Consider the following 20,651-nt stretch of genomic DNA (forward strand, 5'->3'; position numbering starts at 1 on the left):
TTTGTTAAGTGCTACTATGTGTCAAACACTTTTCGAAGCACTGGGGAAGATACAAGTTAGGATGAACACAATCCCTGTCCCACGTAGGACTAGTCTAAATAGGAGTGTGAACGGGTTTTGAATCCCCATTTTAAAGTTGAGGAAACTGAGGCACAGAAACACTAAGTGACTTGCCTAAAGTCACACAGTAGGCAAGTGACAGAGCCAGGATTAGAGAACAAGTCCTCTGACCCCCGGGCCCGTGCACTTTCCTCTAGGCTACACTGTTCCCGCTCTCTGGCATTTATTAAGCACTCCCCACACTGAACTAAAGACTAGGGTAAAAATGAGATTATCAGTGAAGAGATAACCTCTGCCCCTCACAGGACTCCCAATCCAAGTCCCACAGGAATTGGAGAAGCAGCGTGACCTGGTGGAAGGACTTCCTGCCTGGAAGACTTAGGACTTGGGCTCTAATCCTGGCTGTCACTTGCCTGCTGTGTGACCTTGGGTAAGTCACTTAACTTCCCTGAGACCCACATTCCTCATCTCTAAAATGGGAATTCAATACCTGTTCTCCTTCCTAAGACTGCGAGTTCTGTGAGACAGGGACTAGTGTCTGACTTGATTATTTTGTATCTAGCCCAGCATTTATTACAGTGCTTGGCATACCATAAGTGCTTAACAAATCCCACCATTTATTTAATCACCTGGAGCTGGAGGAGGACCTGGAATTTCTTCCCTTTTTTAAGGTATTTGTTAAGCGCCTACTCTGTGCCGAGCGCTCTTCTAAACACTGGGTTAGACACAGGAAAATCAGGTGGGCACAGTCCCTGTCCCACGTAAGGCTCGGTCTAAATTGGAGGGAGGAGGATTTAATTCCCATCGTACGGATGAGGTAACTGAGGCACAGACAGGTTAAGTGACTTGCCCAAGGTCACAGAGCAGGCAGGCGGTGGAGCTGAGATCAGAACCCAGGCCGTCTGGCTCCCAGACCTGTGCTCTTTCCATGAGGTCACAATCTTCCTTTCCCCTTCTTACTTTTTACCTCACTGATCTCATGTATTTTAGACTGTGAGCCCACTGTTGGGTAGGGACTGTCTCTGTATGTTGCGAATTTGTACTTCCCAAGCGCTTAGTACAGTGCTCTGCACACAGTAAGCACTCAATAAATACGATTGATGATGATGATGATCTCCCCTTCCAACCGAGACCCCACATTTCTCTCTTTTCATGCCAACTGCCTCACTGATGTCCCCTTGGCTCAGGTCCTCCCTCTAGCCTGGACCTCCCTCCCCCTTTATAATCTACAGACCACCAACTCTCTCCACCTTCAAAACCTTTCTAAATAATAATAATAATGATGATGGAATTTGTTAAGCGCTTACTGTGTGCAAAGCACTGTTCTAAGCACTGGGGAGGATACAAGGTGATCAGGTTGTCCCACGTGGGGCTCACAGTCTTAATCCCCATTTTACAGATGAGGTAACTGAGGCACAGAGAAGTTAAAAGACTTGCCCAAAGTCACACAGCGGATAATTGGCGGAGCTAAAATCACATCTCCTCCAAGAGAACTTCCCCAACTAACCCTCGATTCCCCAACTCTTCACCGCCTCTTCTGCAACACCTATGCACTTGGCTCTGTACCCCTTAAGCACTTTGATTCTCTCCCCAGCCCCACAACATTTATAAATGTAGCCTCAAGCCCTGCCACTTCCCCTATCTGCAATTTATTTTAATGTCTATCTCCCCTGCTACACTGTAAGCTCCTTGAGGTCAGGGGTCGTGCCTACCAACTCCATTATAATTCTCTCCTCCAAGTGCTTAGTATAATGTGCTGCATACAGCAAGCGCTCAATACATTCCCCATTCTGCTGACAGAATTCCCAGCAGAAGCCCAGGGGGCGCTTGAAACTGTCTAATGCCTTAGGAACAGGCTGCTGGCATCAGCTGCTGGGCCTCAGTGCCCACGGCTGATAGGTACCGCTCACGATGCCCCACGGGAAGGAGGAAATCACCATTTATGTAAGCATTTTGCCAAATGGCAAAAAAAAGAGATTGTCCCTTTGATAAGACTCCCTCCCTCCTTCCATCCTAAAAATAGCCCTAAAGCAGAAGTTCTGGTCTGGCCGAGTGCACATGAGTGTCGCACATTTTTAAGAACCTACCAATACAAAAACCCCTCAAAGCCCAGTAGCTGCTACGACCCAATACGATCTTAGGTGGGGAAAAAGGGAGGGGCTCTGAACACAGGAAATCTCTTGCCAGGAAATCTATGACATATGACATTTTGTGACTGACAACTTGGAAAGTCAGCCCGCTTTTTGAGACTATAAATGGGGACCCTAAAGGTGCAGGACTGTATATCGGGGTTCGCTCTGACAAAACCAAGTTCATCACCAACCAACGAGAAGAAGGACTCACCCCAGCATGCATCACCTCCTCCTACTGCTTTCTCTGGTTTGCATCTTCAGCACGGAGCCAGCCTGGGGGCAGAACCCCCCATCAGCAGAGAACTGTGTCAGCCTTCCAGACACCTTGCCCACCATGCTCAGAGAGCTGCGATCTACCTTCAAGGAGGTGAAAAACTACTTTGTAAGTATTGATGATGCCTCTTGCCGCTTTTTCTCCTTCTGTCCCCTGCTTCTGCTCTGCCCTGATCCGGCTAAACCAATCCACTCGCTCCAAAATTTTCTCCCACTCTGGTGCTGTGGGGGTTGGTGTCTCCTGCTGGACCGTGATGCTGAGAGAAATGATGTGCTTTGAGCATTTGCTTCTTCCTTGAAGAGCCAACATTTGTGCAGTGCGGCACTTGCAGTTTCTGCACACCAAGAAACTTTTCTCCGTATCGACTCCTTTCGCAAGCTGCAAAACTCTCACCACTCCCTAAGGGGAGATTTTGCAACTGCAGGACTTTCTAAACCTGGTCTCATGTTATTTAGAAATGATTCAACCCTCGGCATCAAAAATGCCTTGGGTGGGCTGGGGAGAGAGTGAGGGTGTTCTTCAGCCGGCGCTTCCAAAATCTGAGCGATGGGGTTCCTTTGGGACCCAGAAGCTCCATAGTGACCAGCTCACTCTGGCTACTCTTCTTTTAAGTGTGATAAAGTGGAGAGGAGCCAAGAAAAATTTTGGAAGGTAATTTCAAGAAGCGTTCCCACGTGACAGCCATTTGAATGACACTTTTTCAGTACTTGACGTGTAAAATGGAGAGTTCACCGAGTTAAACCAAAGGTGAACGCGGGGTAAATGGCCATCGGAAAATGGCCTGAGCATTTAGATGCTGCCGTCTGACTCGGTGCCCGACAAAGTAGACTTGAGAGGAACCGGCTCTGTGTAGGAAAAGGGAGCGGGATGTCAGAATAGAAGTGGGCCATATTTAATCAACGCCTCATCCCAAACTAGGCACTTATCACAATAAACTGTCCCGTGGAATGAAGGACTTGGGCCCCGGGTGCACTGACGAACCTTGACGAGTTGATGGACTGAATGCTTGAACTCGGACGTGAACTCGGGCCCCAGAGGGGGATGCTTTCCATAGAGGGAGGGTTTCCTGAGATCTGAGCAGGGCAGAAGCTGGCAGGGGAGCGGAGTGGAAGCGGGGAGGCCCTCCTCCCCACAATGGGATGCCCACTTTCCTTCTCTGCCCCCGAGGTGACAGGACTCTAAGTGGAACCAGATGCAAAGAGGGAGCTCTCATTTCCATCCAGATCTGAAAAATGACAGCTCCGCCATCCAAAACCCTTCATTTTGAGGCGTCTGAGTTCCCCTTTTATAAGCCCTCGGCCAGGTGCATCCTCAGCACGAACTCTCTGAAAACCAAAAGTCCAGGGCGATCGTTTTTGCACCTCTCCTTATGATTCCATCCTATGCTTCTTACAGCAGAAGAAAGATGACAGATTGGACACGATCTTGCTCAAGGCCGATCTGCTGGAAGATTTTAAGGTGAGACTTGTCCCTTTGGGGCATTTCCCTCAGCTCAGCTTCCTCCAGGCAGAGATATGTGTGCGTGTGGTTAAGACTGGAGGAACTTTAGTGGCTTTTGCAGGCAAATTCTGGAGGTCCGTGCTCATCATACTTATTTATATCAATGTCTGTCTCCCCCTCTAGAATGTAAGTTCATTGTGGGCCGGGAACGTGCCTGCCAATGCCAACTCTGTTGTATTGGGCTTTCTCAAGTGCTCAGTATAGTACTCTGTTCACAGTAAGCACTCAATGAATACCATCGATTGAATGATCGTTCCCAGAGAAATTTAAATCAGAATACTAATCGTGGGGATGGTCAAGCGCTTACTATGAGCCAAGCACCGTCCCTAAGCATCGGGACAGATGCAAAATAAGTCAGTCACTCGGACCCGGGCCCTGTCCGGCACAAGGCAATAAGTGAAAGTGAGAGGTTTACCTGGTGCAGCAATGACTCAGAGGGAGGTTCCATGGGGATGTCTCGAGGAAGGATTGAGATCGGGAGAAGGTGTTCGGCGAGGATTCTTCACTTAGATGCACCCCCCCCCCCATCCCCCTCACCCCTGTCCTCCATGGCCTCAAGCCTCATGCGCCTTCTTTTCCGGCTCACCCTAGAGCTACCTGGGCTGCCAGGCCCTGTCGGATATGATCCGGTTTTATCTGGAGGAGGTGATGCCCAGGGCGGAGAAGACCGAAGAAATCAAACGGCACGTGGGCTCCCTGGGAAAAAAGCTCCAGAGCCTGCAGCACCAACTAAAGCGCTGTGTGAGTATAAGCGGCGTCAGCAAACCTTCCTGGAGCCCAGGGGAAGCTGGCAGAGACACCCAACACACACATCTCTTTCTGGGGCACGCCAGATCCCACATGCCACACATGCACGCATGCACACCGTACATGCACACACGCACCGACCACACCATACACTCACTCACTCGCTGCCCCGTTCATTTCTCACTAAGCAAAAACTGGGGGAGGCAGTGAGCATTTACATAGCTCTGGGTATTTGCAAACAATTTTCCTGTCATTCTGAGTCATAGGCCACAGGACCACAGAATCCTTCTAAGTATATTCATTTACCCTTTCCTCCCCGCCACCACCCCTCCAAACCCAATCCCCCACCTCCCCGTTATTTGGTTGGGAACACGGAGGTTGCCAAAGGGGTTTCCTGACTTTTTACTCAAACACTGGAGACACCCAAACTGGAATACAGAGACAGGCTGATGCAAGTCCACAGCTTTGGTCAGCCCTCAAGAGACCCTATTTCCCTTTTCCTCTAGGATCTGTTTGGCTGAAAGATTTATGTGGGGGGGCCCCTGCCTCTCGTTTTGAAATCATTCCACAGAAACTAGATAGGTTTGGTCCAGGCAGCGGGTTCTAATCTCAGCTCTCCCACTGAGTTGCTAGGTGACTTTGAGCAACTCATTTAACCCCGCTGGGTCTTAGCTCCCCAATTGTGAATGGAAACAAGGAAACTTGCTGCCTTTGTGGTGGGTTTGGGTTTCCCAAAGGGCATCTGCTCAAAGTCTCTGGGTTATTCTTTCACAGCACAGATTTTTGCCCTGTGAGAAGAAGAGCAAAGCCATTGAAGAGATCAAAAAAACCTATGACCAGGTGAGTCTAGGTCCTTGGGACCCAAGAGGTGTGAGTGAGAGAGGAGAGAGTGAGCGAGAGAGAGAGAGCGAGAGAGAGAGAGAGAGAGAGAGAGAGAGAAGAGAGAGAGGCAGACAGTCAGACAGAGTTCTCTTTTAGGAAAAGAGCAAGGGATTTTCCCCCTTTGATACCTGTTAACATTTTGGGAAGCCCCCTAAATAGGGTGAAATTTGATTACGTTGAGACTGGGGATGGAAGACAGCCCCTGGAGACATCAGAGGAATATGAACTCATAGTCAGGTGGTAAAATCTCCCTAGCTGGAGATTTATTTTAAAAGCTCACATGTGTACACACACCCACACTTTCTGGATGGGTGAGGCATTTATCTGCCCTGAGGGTTGAACTAGCATGGCATAGTGGATAAAGCACATGCCTGGGAGTCAGAAGGTCATGGGTTCGAATACCGGCTTCACCAGTTGTCTGCTGGCTGACCTGGGGCAAGTCACTTCACTTCTTTGTGCCTCAGCTACCTCATCTGTAAAATGGGGATCGAGACTGTGAGCCCCACATGGAACAGGGACTGTGTCCACCTTGACTTGCTAGTATCCATCTCAATACTTAGTACAGTGCCTGGCACATAGTAAGTGTTTAACAAATACCACAATTTGTATTATTATTATTATTATGAACTCTTGAGGTTGCTCCCAGTTCTAGGAATCTGTGGCTCCTGGAAGATAGACTACAGGGAAATGAACAAAAATACCATTAGGAGGAACTGAGGTTAGACATCAGGAAGAACTTCCTGGCTTTAAAATAGTACTGAGGTCTGGGAATGGGGACCAGAGTTCCATGGAAATTGCCAAAGACAGGAAAGGCCCCTTCCTCCCACCCCCATCTGATGGGAATGGGGTGAGGTAGTCCTCCCAGAAGGCAGAAGCTGGGGATAGAGGGAGGAGGGAGTTGGGGACAGCGGGGAGGTCTTCCAGCTCTATGCTTCTGAAATGCAGCTTTGGGTTCTCTGAAGCGCAATCATCAGAGACCCAGAGGCGTAGGGGAAGCCGAGACTGCCGTAGGCATGTCACTGCCTCAGAGCTGGGCCCGCGATCTTGAGTATGACAGAGGCCAAGGGTCTTGGAACCCAGCCCCAGTCAGCCAGAGCCAACCCTACTCCCGCACACCCCGCAAAAAGCCGAAATTCTCCCCTCGTACCTTCTGCAAGGCGTGTGAAAACCGAGAGCGCATTATCGCCTCCGCTGTAGCGGGCAAGGCCGCCTTCTTGGTTAAGCTTGTTTTCTGTGAAGTGTCTGTAGGGTTTCTAAATGACTCTCGGTAAATTCTCAAGACCTCATACACCCCTGGGGCTGAATTGTGCTCTCTGAAACCAAAAGGGAGTGGGAGTTATACAATCATAATATATTCAGAGAGAAAACTTGAGTCCACTCTAGATGCTCACTTGATGGCCCTCGGAGAGCCTTTAATCACTCAATCGATCGATTGATCAATAGTATTTACTGAGAGCTTATTGTTTGCAGGGGCATCCCTGCCCCTTGACTTATTTGGAACCCCAGGCTCCCCCTCACCCTCTAGGATCCAAATTCAAGTCTCACCCATATAGCTGGCCCAGCCTAGCAGCCCCTTGCTTTCCCCATGGGATTGATTGTGTCCTTCCCCAGGAAACAAAAAGATAATAATCATAATAACAATAATCATAATAATAATGGTATTTGTTGGATACAAGACAATCAGGTTGGACACAGTCCCCATCCCACATGCAGTTCCCAGCCTAAGGGGGAGGGAGAACAGGTACTAAATCCCATTTTTTCAGATGAGGAAACAGAGACCCAGAGAAGTTAAGTGACTTGCCCTAGGTCACACAGCAGGAAACTGGAGGAACCAGGAGTCAACCCTGGCTCAGCTCTCGATAAATAGAAGACTTGGATTTTGACCAAATTCCATTTCCTCCCTAAATAGCTCAAAGACCAAGGCATGTACAAGGCTATGGGTGAATTTGACATTTTTATCAACTACATGGAAACCTACCTGATGCTGAAAATACAAAAGTGAGACCACTGGAAGACATCCCTAGAAGACAGAAAATCTCAGAAGAACTCCAGAACAAAAGCTCAACCAGTCCCCGGACTCCCAACCCCAGGGTTTCCGGGGGCTGGGCCTTCCTCGAACTATCCCGTAATCCCACCGGACTTATTTATTACCTTTGATACCTCAGCTGCCAATTTTATATTTATTTTTTTACAGCTTTTCTTTGACCTGTTTTGAAGAGAAGAAAAATGGAGTTATTTTTTCAAGTTATTTATTTTTTTTTCTAAATATCTTAAAACTGTTTACACTGACTTTCGTTCCCGGTCGTCTGCTCCAGGAAAATAATGCAGGTTATTTATGGGGAGAAGCTTATGGATTCCTTGCTAGCCCCAATCAACTCCTCTCTGCAGTCTACAGCACCCCTCCCCCTAATTGAAGAGAACCACTGTGGGGGGAGGAGGAGTCTGTGCCATTTGGTCTACTCCAGATTACTACGGCTCTGGGGTATCGGCCTCTGCAGAAGGGAGAGGAATCGGGTACGCCGGGTGACCCACTTCCTGTCAGGTGGTTCATCGCGGACCGGCACTAGATGTTTCCCTATTAGTCCAAGCTCAGACTACAGGGACACCTCTCCCAGCACCCCCAACATACCCTTTTTTTCCTCTGCAGCCTACGAGACTGCTTTGGGTGACCTGCTTTTGGTTCTAATAGAACTCGGATTTCATGGGTCAGAATGATCAGAGCCTTCTTCTCCAGACTGGAGATGGGAAGTGTCGGGGGATGCTTGATCCGTTTCCACCATTTTAGGTGGATTTTTAACTGGTATTCAACTGCTTCGGTATCTTGAGGGGGCTGAGAGAACTTAGTTGACTGCAATGGATTGTCAGGCAGCCAGTCAGTCCTCAGCAAGAACCCTCTCTCTGCAGTTGGAAGTGTCTTGTCTCATTCAGCAATCCTCCTGGAACTGACTTGGAGTCCGGATGGGGGCTTTAGGTGCGGGCAGGAAGGAAGCGACTCCCATGGTGAAGCTGGTCCGTTTGGGTTCCTTTGGGGTATCGATTCTAATATTTAGAAAATTCCCTCAAATGTCCTCAAAGGGACAAGCACCCTTCCAAAGGGAGAGGAGTGGGGTCTCCTTCCCCCCGCCAGAACTACCCCTAGGGTTGGGAAAAATCCATCCCAACCAGGTTCCATCACTCTCGGTACCAGAGTCCTAGCAGGTCGGTATGAGACAGAATGGTGAGAGTGAGTTGTCAGAAGCGAGGCCTCCTGGCCTTGATCTGGGGCCACCACTGGAGTAAGAAACAAAACTCCTGCACCTCATTCAGGGGAGAAGTTCTACTTCCAGAATTGCGGCAGGCACCATCCCAGCACTCCCTGGAGGAGACAGCTAGAGGATGGAAAAGGGCCCAGGTGGAGAAGGACAGAGTTCAGACCTATGGTTCTCACTGGTTCATCTTCTCCATGAACTGTGACCTCCTGAGCACCCAACCCCAGTTTGTTCTACATTGCAGAGAGTTTAGCATAGTAGTCAATGCACAGCAAGCACTCAGTAGATACTATTGATTGATTGGTTGTTTGAATGCACGATCATCTTGATTATTTGTCTTTGTATCAGATTTTTATTTTGGAATTAAAAAAAAGCTCTCGAAGACAGTCCGTGTACCTCTTTGTCTGTTGAAGCTCACTTTCAAAGATCCAGACAGGAGGCAGGAGACACTTTAAAGTTCTGAAAAGTTTTTTGGTATGGGGAGGTGGTGCGTGGGGAGAAGGGTTGGATGAGGATTCTTCTTACTAAGGAAGCTCGACTGTGGGGTGTGGGAGGGGAGTTGAGCATTAACTGGTGAATTTGACCCACGAAGGAGGTGTCATCCCCCACACCACCTTTTTGCTCTCTACCTGAATTTCTGCCCCTAATGATCCAGAGAATTGTCTCAGCTCAAATAATTCTGTCTCTACAGACTTATAGGAGCGGGAGACATTTATTTTCCAGAGGCATGGGGGTGATTAGAGTTAGAAGAAATAGGAATTCAAAAAATGTCGCCTGTTTACCCCCTGTTCACCCCCACTTCCAGGTGCTTAACTTGCCTAATGTTGTAAAGCCTCGGGGCTGCCTGGTCTTATCTCTCCTCTGGCCCAGGCTTCTGGATCAGTCCACTCTTAGGAGCAGAGTGAGCATACCTCTAATCCTATCACATAATTTCTTGTTTATCTGCAAGGCTGACCACCCATCAGAACTCACTCTTGGACTCTAGGGTCCTGGAAGAGGGCCCTTGGCAGCATCACCACAGTGGTTAATGGGACCAGTGTTTGAAGATTAGAGGAAAAAATAAAGTGGAGGAGAGAGGGGAGAGGGAGAAGTAAAGAGCTTCATTAGAAGGCATGCCCTACCATAAATCAAATGACCAGAGCAGTTAGGCAAGTTCGCTGTGGACCAGAATGTGCCTGTTTGTTATTTCGTACAATCCCAAGCATTTAGTACAGTACTTTGCATACAGTAGGCACTCAATAAATACGATTGAATGAATGGTGAATGAATAGGAAAAGATCACGTGACCAGAAATCCAGTTGCCTGACTTTTTCACTCCCAGTAATAGATTTGCTGTGTGAGCTTGGGTAAGCCACTTGACTCCTCTGTGCAATTAGACTGACACTCAGAATCAATCAGTCAAACAAGGATATTTATTGAGGACCTACTGTGTGCAGAAAACTGTACTAGGAGATAGGGACAGTATCAGAAAATTAGTAGCCATGTTCCCCTCAAGATCGCTGCCCTCTACACTTTAAGCTTGCTGTGGGCAGGAAATATATCTGTTATATTGTTATACTGCACTCTCCCAAGAGCTTAAAGATACAATGTTCTGCACACTGTAAGCGCTTAATAAATATGATCGACTGACTCAAGAAGCTTACAGTCTAATAGGGGAGAGAGACACTAAAATACATTCTTGGATTATTAGCCTCCAAGAAATCAAGGATTGGGTCTTTTTTATTTTTTTAAATAGTATTTATTAACTGCTTACTATGTGGGGCAATATGAGATAGATACAAGATAATCAAGCTGGACACTGTCCATGTCCCATATTGGGCTCACAGTCTCAATCCCCATTTTACAGATGAGGTAACTGAGGCCCGGAGAAGTTAAGTGACTTGCCCAAGGTCACACAGCAGAAAAGCGGTGGAACTTGGATTAGAATGGAGGTCCTTCTGACCGTGCTCAATCTACTAGGCCACCTGATCCTGTCCATTTTATCTTCACCACATCTCTAGAACCCACCCCTTCCCCTCCTCCTTCTCCTCCATCCAAATGGCTACCATGATGATCCAAGCACATAACCCCAAGCACTTACCCTATCGCTCCTTGACTTCTGCGTCAGTCTCGTCCCTAACCTCCCTGCATCCTGTCTCTCACTAGTTCATACTTTCTGTTGCTGCACTGATCATTCTCTAAAACAATGGTAAGTCCACATCTCCCATCTCCTCAGAAACCTCCGATGGTTGCCCATCCATCCCAAAAACAAACAGAAACTCCTTACCGTGGGCTTTAAAGCACTCAATCTTCTCTCCCCTCTTATCAACTCATTGATCTCCTACTACAATGCAGTCCACACATTTCACTTCTCTTATGTCAACCTGCTTACTGTACCTCCATCTTACCTATCTCACCACCAACGCCTTGCCTACGTTCTGCCTCTGGCTTGGAACTCCCACCCTCTTCATATCCAACAGACCACCACTCATCCTTAGAACCCTCCTAATATCCCATTTCCCCCAAAGGTTTTCCCTGACCACCCCCTCATTTCCTCACCTTTTCCCCATCCCCTTTGGGTTGTCTATGTACTGAGATTGTTCCCCTTAAGCACTTTGATTTTCTCCCCACCCCAGCTCCAAGGACTTATATACGTATTCTTACACACTGCCATTTCCCCTATTTCTACTTTATTTAATATCTGCTTTCCCTTCTAAGATGCAAGCTCCTTCATTCATTCAATTGTATTTATTGAGCGCTTAGTGTGTGCTCAATAGACTGTACTAAGCGCTTGGGAAGTACAAGTTGGCAACATATAGAGACGGTCCCTACACAACAGTGGGCTCACAGCCTAGAAAGACAGGAATCACATCTACCAATTAGCAAAAAGATAACTGCTCTCCCAACTTCAAAGCTTATTGAAGGCACACCTCCTCCAAGACTTAATCTTCCCTAAGCCCTCCTCTCCTCTTTTCCTGCCCTTCTGTGTCACTCTGACTTGCTCCTTTCATTCATCCTCCTTCCCATCCCCACAGTATATATGTATATATCTGTGTATATCTGTTATTTATTTATTCATTGATTTATATTAATGTACATCTGTCCCACTGGATTGCAAGCCGGTTGTGGGCAGGGAGTATGTCTGTTCCTATTTTGTACTCTCCCAAATGCTTAGTACAGTGCTTTACATACAGTAAGCGCTAAATAAATACAATAGAATGAATGAATACCAACTCTATTGTACTGTACTCTCCTAAGTGTTTAGAACTTTGCTCTGCACATGGGAAGTACTCAGTAAACACCGTTGGTTGATTGATTGGGGTTTAGAGGGAGAATTGGGTGGATAAGTTGGAAGGAGATGGCCGACCGAGTGCCTCAAAAACAATGGTCAGAAGGTTCTGTTTTGTGTGGAGAGAAATGGGCAGCAAAACTGATAGGGTTTGGTGACAGCCTGAATATGGGTGAGGAATGCCAGAGAAGAGTTAAGGATCACCAAGGTTGCAAGCCTTAGAGATGGGAAGCAAGGTAGTCCGGTCTAGGGATGCGCATGGTGTAGTGAATAGAGCAAGGGCTTGGAGTCAGAAGTTCATGGATTCTAATCCTGGCTCTGCCACTTTTCAGCTGTGTGGTCTTGAGCAAATCACTTCACTTCTTTGTGCCTCAGTTACCTCATCTAGGGAAGCAGTGTGACTCAGTGGAAAGAGCCCAGGCTTGGGAGTCAGAGGTCATGGGTTCTAATCCCAGCTCTGCCACTTGTCTGCTGTGTGACTTTGGGCAAGTCATTTAACTTCTCTGGGCCTCAGTTACCTCATCTGCAAAATGGAGATGAAGACTGTGAGCCCCATGTGGAACAACCTGATCACCTTGTACCCTCCCCAGCGCTTAGAACAGTGCTTTGCACATAGTAAGCACTTAACAAATGCCATCATTATTGTTATTAATATTATTATTATTAAAATGGGAATTGAGAATGTGAGCCTTATGTGAAACAGGGACTGTGTCCAACCCGTTTTGCTTGTATCCAACTCAGTGCTCAGAACAGTGCCTGGCACATAGTAAGTGCTTAATGAATACCATGAGACAGTTAGGGGGAGGAGAGGATTTGCTGGAGGAAAATGCAGAGTTCAGTGGGGAACACACTGAGCTTGAGGACAGAGACTTGAGGGACAGCCTCAGTTAGGGAGTGGGAGGTGGAAGAAGAAACTTGATCCTAATAATAATAATTATTATGGTATTTGTTAAGCACTTATTATGTGCCAGGCACTACACTAAGCACTGACCCAGCCCATCTCTCCCCATTAACAAGGATGGAGGATAAGGAGGAGGAGGTGGAGTATGGCGACAAAGGACAGAGATGAGGAATGGGGGAGTCACGGGGAAGGGGCTGGGTGTCCGGGTGGAGTGGGTTTTTTTATGTTAGTTAAACATTTACTCCATGCCAGGCACTGTACTAAGCACTGAGGTAGATAAACGCTCATCAGGTTGGACACAGTCTGTGTCCCAAAAGGAGCTCACAGCCTTATTACAGACAAGGTAACTGAGGCACAGAGAAGTGAAGTGACTTGACTGAGGTCACACAGCAGATAATTGGCAGAGCTGGGATTAGAATCCAGGTCATTCATTCTTCCAATCGTACTTATTGAGTGCTTACTGTGTGCAGAGCACTGTAGTAAGCCCTAGGAAAGTACAATTTGGCAACAGATACAATCCTTACCCAACAACAGGCTCACAGTCTAGAAGTGGGGAGACAGACAACAAAACAAAGCAAGTAGACAGGCATCAGTAGCATCAATATAAATAAACAGAATTATAGATATATATGCATCATAAATAAAATAAATAGAATAATAAATATGTATATATATATATATATATACACAAGTGCTGTGGGACAGGGTGGGGTGCAGAGCAGAGGGAGGGAGTCGGGGTGATGGGGAGGAGAAAAGGAGCAGAGGAAAAGGGGGCTCCCAGCCTGGGATCTATCCACTAGGCCATGTAAGTCCCCTAGAGCCACAAGATGATCTCTGAGTCTTGAGGAAGATGTTCTGATCTGAAGAGTTGGTGAACGATTCTTGTAATCTAAGTTTTGAGCTTTTGGTTTGGGAGAGAGAAATCTGCCTGAGATGGTGTCAGGAACTGGATAAACAACAGTGAATATCTCAAGAGGAAACAGCCCATGCAGTAATGGTGATCTCAATCTTTCACATGACAGAAGCAGAGGAAATCAGGAGGTAAATCAGGAAAGCAGAGTGGCTTAGTGGAAACTGCTCAGGCCCGATAGTCAGAGGACCTGGATTCTTAGTCCAGCTCTGCCACTTACCTGCTGCGTGACTTTGGGCCAGTCACTTACCTTCTCTGTGCTTTCATTCCTTCATTTGCAAAATGGAGATTTAATATCTATTCTCCCTCCTACTTAAACTGTGAGCCTCATGCGAGATCTAATAATAAGAATAATTATTATTATCATGGTCCTTGTTAATCAGGTTGGATACAGTCCCTGTAGCACACTGGGCTTGCACGCTTAATCCCCATTTTTTACAGATGAAGTAACTGGGGCACAGAAAAGTTATGTGACTTGCCCAAGGTCAAAAAGTAGACAAATGGTGGAGTCCGGATTAAAACCCATGACCTTCTAACTCCTGGGCCCGTGCTCTATCCATAACACCATGCTGCTTTTTGTAATTATGATTACGAGACCTGATTACCTTGTATCAACCCCAGCACTTTGTACTGTGCTTGGCATATAGTAAGCACTTAACAAATTTTATTATTATTATCAAATGCTTAACAAATACCATTATCATTAATAATAATAATATCAATAATAAATACCACTGGATGGTGAGTGGAAGAGGTTTTGTTGGGTTTGAGGCCACATGGGAGAGGGTGGTCCAGAGAGGTGGGAAGAAACTTACACTTGGTCCCAGACATTTTGTGGGACAAGGACAGAATAACAACTATGAATAGGACAAGACCAACTAACTCGGAGTCATGCTCCAAAAGCAGGCTTCTAGCCCATGTGCAATTGATTTTAGCATCTGTCTTCCCCCACTACACCATAAGCTCCTTGAGGGCCAGGATCATGTCTACTAACTCTATTGCATTCTCCCAAGCACTTCGTGCAGTGATCTGGACACACTAAGAGTTCAGTGAAGACCACTGATGGATGGAATTATCAGAAACCAAAGGCAGTAGGAGCAGATAAGAGCTCTCAAGGAACGGACACAAGCCACTGAAAGATCCATTTGAAACAGAACCACAATGCGAAGCAACTAGACACCCCTGAATCCAGGTTCTTGAAGATTCTTGGGGATCATCTGGGGGTTAGCCAGGTGATTGTCCTACAAACCCTGAGAGCTTTAAGAAACACTTAGGATCCCAGCTGCTACAAGTTTGTTCCATCTGTGGTATTCCAGAAATTTTCAGAGCCATGGCAAAGGCAGACAAGCTCCAGAAATTCCTGGACTTCTGGTTTCTGAAATTGGAACACCTACAGTTAATGTACCAGAGGGCACCTTCTGGCCCGGAAACCTTCTTCTGTTATATAATGATGCTTGGGTTGAGAGGAGGAAAAGTCTGATGCAAAACTCCCTGGCCCAAGACCCTGAAGCAATATGCTTTCCTCCAGAGTATATTTCTAAACACTATGGTAGTTCTGGATGTGAAAGCTCTAAATGCCATAGGCATTTGAGTGGTTCCAGATTCTGAGTTGTTCAGATTCCTTAGAAAAGTGGGTAGGGGGTTCCCTCGAAACCCTGGAGGGAGAATTTTAGATTTTTCATAATTTTCCAGGAATAGTAATAATTTCTTGTCAACCAAGTCTTGATTCTCTAATCTTCCTGGCTTTAGATTTTCCCCAAACCTCTGTAAATAAAGGTTCTAGATGAATGGACACCCCAGAGGGCAACCATCAATTCATCAATCAATCAATCATATTTACTGAGCATTTACTGTGTTCAGAGCACTATACTAAGCACTTCGGATTGTGTCCAACCTGATTAATTTGCATCCACCCAGGTGTTTAGAACAGTGGCTGGCATGTAGTAAGCACTTAAAAAATACCATTTAAAAAAAGTGGCAGAAAAGCTTTTGTAGGCAGAAATGTGTGGGTGGTTGCGTCTGCCCCATATACTCGGCTCTATCCCTGCCCCATGTTGTAATTTTTCAGCAGGAGAAGATTCTCCTGCCTTTTAGCAGGTCACGCCTGACCCCATTGGCCGGCAATGAGCCGTTGACAGCCCGGGACATGGGAGCTTGTTGTGGGCAGGGATTATGCCTGTTTATTGTTATAAATAAACAAGTGCTTAGTACAGTGCTCTGCCCATGGTATGTGCTCAGTAAATATGATTGACTGAGCGAGACAGAGGCCCTGCCAGACGTCAACCGTTGCGCGTTCCGGGTGCCGACTGTGCTCCTAGACTAATCTCTGGTTAAGAACTGGGATCACTTGCTGTTTGTCAGGGCAGGGCTAAAAGCAGTGGGTGGAAAGTGGACATTGGTGGAGGGGCGGGGGAGGTGGGGGCTACTGGAGCCTGAGGGGCCACTTAGTTAACAAAGAGACAGCATCTGGGTGTTCCTTCCGTCGGATCACATGTTGAGAAGAGGTGCCCATGGCCAAGTGGCCGCCTCCGGTTGCAAGAGGAGTTAACTGGGGGAGGGATGGCAAGGAAGAGGCCAATGGTTATGCTAAGCACTAGCCTCCTCTATCCAGAAGCTCCTCTCTGGGGCAGTCTGCTCCCTTCCCTGGTGCCTTCTGCCCAGTCAGGCCACCCGGAGCCTCCCAGTACATTGGAGGGGGATGACTTTGAGGCCCGTGCCCCGGCCGCCCCTTTCCGCAGAGCCGGGGCAGATGCGGTGAGTGCTAGGCGTGTGGCGGGTGACCCGGTGGTGGTGGTGGTGATCCGGCTGGGCCGGGGTCTTCCCGGATCCAACCTGTTCCACAGAACTCTGAGCCGGTCTCGCGGCAGCCAAGATTGTCGGGTTTCCGGATCTTCCCCTCCATCCCACTGCGTGGCTTTCTCAAGGTCCGGCTTTCTTAACTGTCTCCAGGATCGCACATCTGGCAAGCTGGGGGCGTAGACAGCTGGTGGGGAGATCCCGCCGTCTCTGCAAGCAGCCGGCGTGGGCCACGAGCCGAGGCGGGATGTGGAAGCTGGGAGGTCTTCCGGTGGGGCGGTTCCTCTGGGAGCCGGCAGGATGGAATTCGGACCTTGGAGTGGTTCTTCCCTCATTGGCTGTATCGAGCTCCGAAATGGTGTCTGCCCTAAACCCCCACTGACAGGCTCTTGGCAGTGAGAACCCTGCATGCACTAGTCTGTCACTCAATTGTATTTATTGAGCGCTTACTCTGTATAGAGCACTGTACTAAGCACTTGGGAGAGTACAATACAACAATATGAGACACATCCCCTGCCTACAGTAAGCTTACGTGGCTCAGGAGAAAGAGCCCGGGCTTTGGAGTCAGAGGTCATGGGTTCAAATCCTGACTCCGCCACTTGCCGGCTGTGTGACTTTGGGCAAGTCACTTCACTTCTCTGTGCCTCAGTTCCCTCATCTGGAAAATGGGATTAAGACTGTGAGCCCCCTGTGGGACAACCTGGATCACCTTGTAACCTCCCCAGTGCTTAGAACAGTGCTTTGCACATAGTAAGTGCTTAATAAATGCCATTATTATTATTATTATTATTACAGACACATTCCCTGCCCACAAAGAGCTTACTCTGTAGAGGGGAAGACAGACATTAATTTAAATAAATAAATTACAGATATGGACCTAAGTGTTGTGGGGCAGGGAGGGGGGATGAATGAAGGGAACAAGTCAGGGTGACCGAGAAGGGAATGGATTTCATCATGTCCCATTGTCATTGTTGGAAGTAATAGGTCGGTTGGACCATTTTCCTGGCCCAATGATGACTTTGCTTATGTTCTTAGATTTATTTTAGGGATCCAATGGAAATAAAATTGGATTCCTCAGCTGTATCTTTGACCAGATCTATCAATCAGTCAGTCGCATTTATTGAGAGCTTACTGTTTGCAGAGTACTGTACTAAGTGCTGGGAGAGTAGAATATAACAACATAAAAGAAATATTCCCTGCCCACAACCAGCTTACAGTCTAGGGGAACAGATGTTGCCGATACCTTGGAAATAGAAATTCTAGCTTCGCTGGGGGAAAAGCTTCTAAGATTCCCCTTTTGCCCCCAACAGACCTCAGTCATTTTCAAACCAGAAAAGCAGCTGAAGTTCTAGAATGAGAGACCCCAATCTGAGATTTTCCAGCTGGAAGATGACGGGAATCAAATGTTTCCAGCCTTTCTCTCATGGCAGATCTCCAAATGGGATCTCCAACTACCCCATCCTGGTTGCTGCTCTGCCCCTGTTTTTTATGACATTTGTTCAGCGCTTACTATGTGTCAAGCACTCTTTTAAGCACAGGGGTAGATACAAGTTAATCAGGTTAGGCATAGTCCCTGTCCCACATAGACCTTTTCAATCTTTCTCTGTTGCACCCAGAGCTGGTTTCAGACAGCTGGCTGCCCAAATATTGATGTTTTAAAATAGTTATCATTATGTATCTAAATTGTAAGGTTGTTGTGCGCAGGGAGCAGGTCTGTTTACTGTTATATTGTACTATCCCAAGTGGTTAGTACAGTGCTTTGCTCACAGTAAGCGCTCAATAAATATGATTGAATGAATGAATGAAAAGCATTTCTACTGCTATTACCCTTACTATTAGCATTATTGTGTGAGGTGGGAGCCTCCTACTCCTTGAGTCCCTCCAGAAAGAGCAATGGGTGGGTTTCCTTAACTCTCTGATTCCACACCTTCCCCCATCACCCATTCCACGATCTCAAAATCTTCCCAATTGAGTAGCTCTTGGCTTTGGTCTGCCCCAAGTCCCTGTTGCTTTAGTGGAAATCTCCAAAAATCAATCAATCAATCAATCGTATTTATTGAGCGCTTACTGTGTGCAGAGCACTGTACTAAGTGCTTGGGAAGTACAAGTTGGCAACATATAGAGACAGTCCCTACCCAACAGTGGGCTCACAGTCTAAAAGGGGGAGACAGAGAACAAAACCAAACATACTACCAAAATAAAATAAATAGAATAGATATGTACTAGTGAAATAAATAGAGTAATAAATATGTACAAACATTCCTGCTAGTGATCTGGTCTCACTCTAGCCCCCAATTTTGCTGGATGCTAAAACCTGATTTATATCTCTTCCGTTCCCTTCCTATCTCGCCAACCCCATCTCCCAACACACACACCCCTCCAAGAGGCAACAATTGACTGAGAATGGGAGTGTTTCTGTGTTTTGTACATAGCTACATTTCCCCACTGAAGCTGGGGAAGAAGACTTCCTCAGGAAGCAGGCAGGGAGAGGCGTGGACCAGTAACCTTGCTGACCCCCCTCCACCCCAGCCTTAACCCCAACTTTTATGCAAAAGGCAGGCTCCTTCTCCTCACCTCCCCATTCCTCCCCCCACCACCCCCAATCAGACCGCACAACAGCAGAGGATGGTGAAGCAACTGTTGGCAAGAAGCCAGTCCATCTCAGAAACTTCATTCTGGGATGGCCCCCGGATGACTTAAAGATCCTTTTCAGGTCACTGACCCCGTGGTTGCAAGTCATCTTGACCATCCCCTGACCCAGGGCAGGGTTAATTCTCAGTCAGTCCTGACCGAACTGGCCACCTCTCAAGTAATGATAATAATAATTGTGATATTTGTTAAGTGCTTACTCTGTGCCGGGCACTGTAATAAGCACTGGGGTAGATACAAGGTAATCAGGTTGGACACAGCCCCTGTCCCACGTGGGGCTTGCAATCTTAGTCTCCATTTTCCGGATGAGGTAACAGAGGCACAGAGAAACCAAATGACTTCCTCCAGGTCACACAGCAGACAAGTGGCAGAGCCGGGATTAAAACCCAGATCCTTCTGATTCCGAGGCCCGTGCTCTATCCACTACTTAGTAGTAGTAGTTGTTGTAGTAGTAGTAGTAGTGGTAATAGTACTGGTTAAGCACTTACTGTGGGCAGAGCACTGTACTAAGTGCAGAGAAAGAAGATAAGGGTGGGAATTAAGACACAGTTTCAAGGAAGGAAGAGCAATAATCACTACAATGTGACCACCTATACTCTTGGGTTCCCACCCCACGCTTCCCCACACCCCATTATTACTATTATTATTATTATGATTAAGGTATTTGTTAAATGCTTACTTTATCAAGCACTGTTTTAAGTGCTGAGGTAGATTCAAGTTAGTCACATGGAGCTCACAGTCTAAGTAGGAGGGAGTAGGATTTAATCTCCATTTTACTGTTGAGAAAACTGAGGCCCAGAGAATAATAATAATAATAATAATAATAATGGTATTTGTTAAGCGCTTATTATGTGCCGAACACTGTTCTAAGGGCTGGGTAGATACAAGTGCTGGAGTCTATACAAAGTGAAGTGACTTGTCCAAGGTCACACAACAAGCAATTGACAGAGCTGGGATTAGAACCCATATCCTCCGACTCCTAGAACTGTGCTCTTTCCATTAGGCCATGCTGTCACTGGAGCAACAGGAGTAACACGGAGTAACGCTAAATCCCCCCGACACTGCCAGTAGCACTTACGCACATATCTTTAAACTCTTGTTGCTTCCTCCTACTGTGATTTATTGAGTGTTTGCCTCCCCACTGCCAGGCTGCAAACTCCTTAATGGCAGGGATTGTGCCTACTCAATCGATCACTGGTATTTATTGAGCACTTACTGTGTGCAGAGCACCATACTAAGCACTTGGAGAACCAAATAGAATTGGTAGGCACTATTGTATTATTT

General features: G+C 47.0%; 1 protein-coding gene across 2 annotated transcripts; it reads left to right on the plus strand.

The window, feature by feature from the left end:
• The first annotated feature begins 2,388 nt into the window (after nucleotides 1-2,388).
• Nucleotides 2,389-7,664, plus strand: IL10 (interleukin 10). Of its 2 annotated transcripts, none has more exons than XM_038749624.1 (5): nucleotides 2,389-2,574; nucleotides 3,862-3,924; nucleotides 4,558-4,707; nucleotides 5,488-5,553; nucleotides 7,505-7,664. In XM_038749624.1, the coding sequence occupies exons 1-5, from the start codon at nucleotides 2,410-2,412 to the stop codon at nucleotides 7,595-7,597; spliced, it is 537 nt and encodes a 178-aa protein (XP_038605552.1). In that variant the 5' UTR covers nucleotides 2,389-2,409; the 3' UTR covers nucleotides 7,598-7,664. The 2 variants fall into 2 exon arrangements, with proteins under 2 accessions (XP_038605552.1, XP_038605553.1); XM_038749625.1 differs by having other exon boundaries at nucleotides 3,865-3,924.
• Nucleotides 7,665-20,651: the final 12,987 nt, after the last annotated feature.

Source organism: Tachyglossus aculeatus, chromosome 7 (assembly GCF_015852505.1).
Source record: "Tachyglossus aculeatus isolate mTacAcu1 chromosome 7, mTacAcu1.pri, whole genome shotgun sequence".
Lineage (NCBI taxonomy): Eukaryota > Metazoa > Chordata > Mammalia > Monotremata > Tachyglossidae > Tachyglossus > Tachyglossus aculeatus.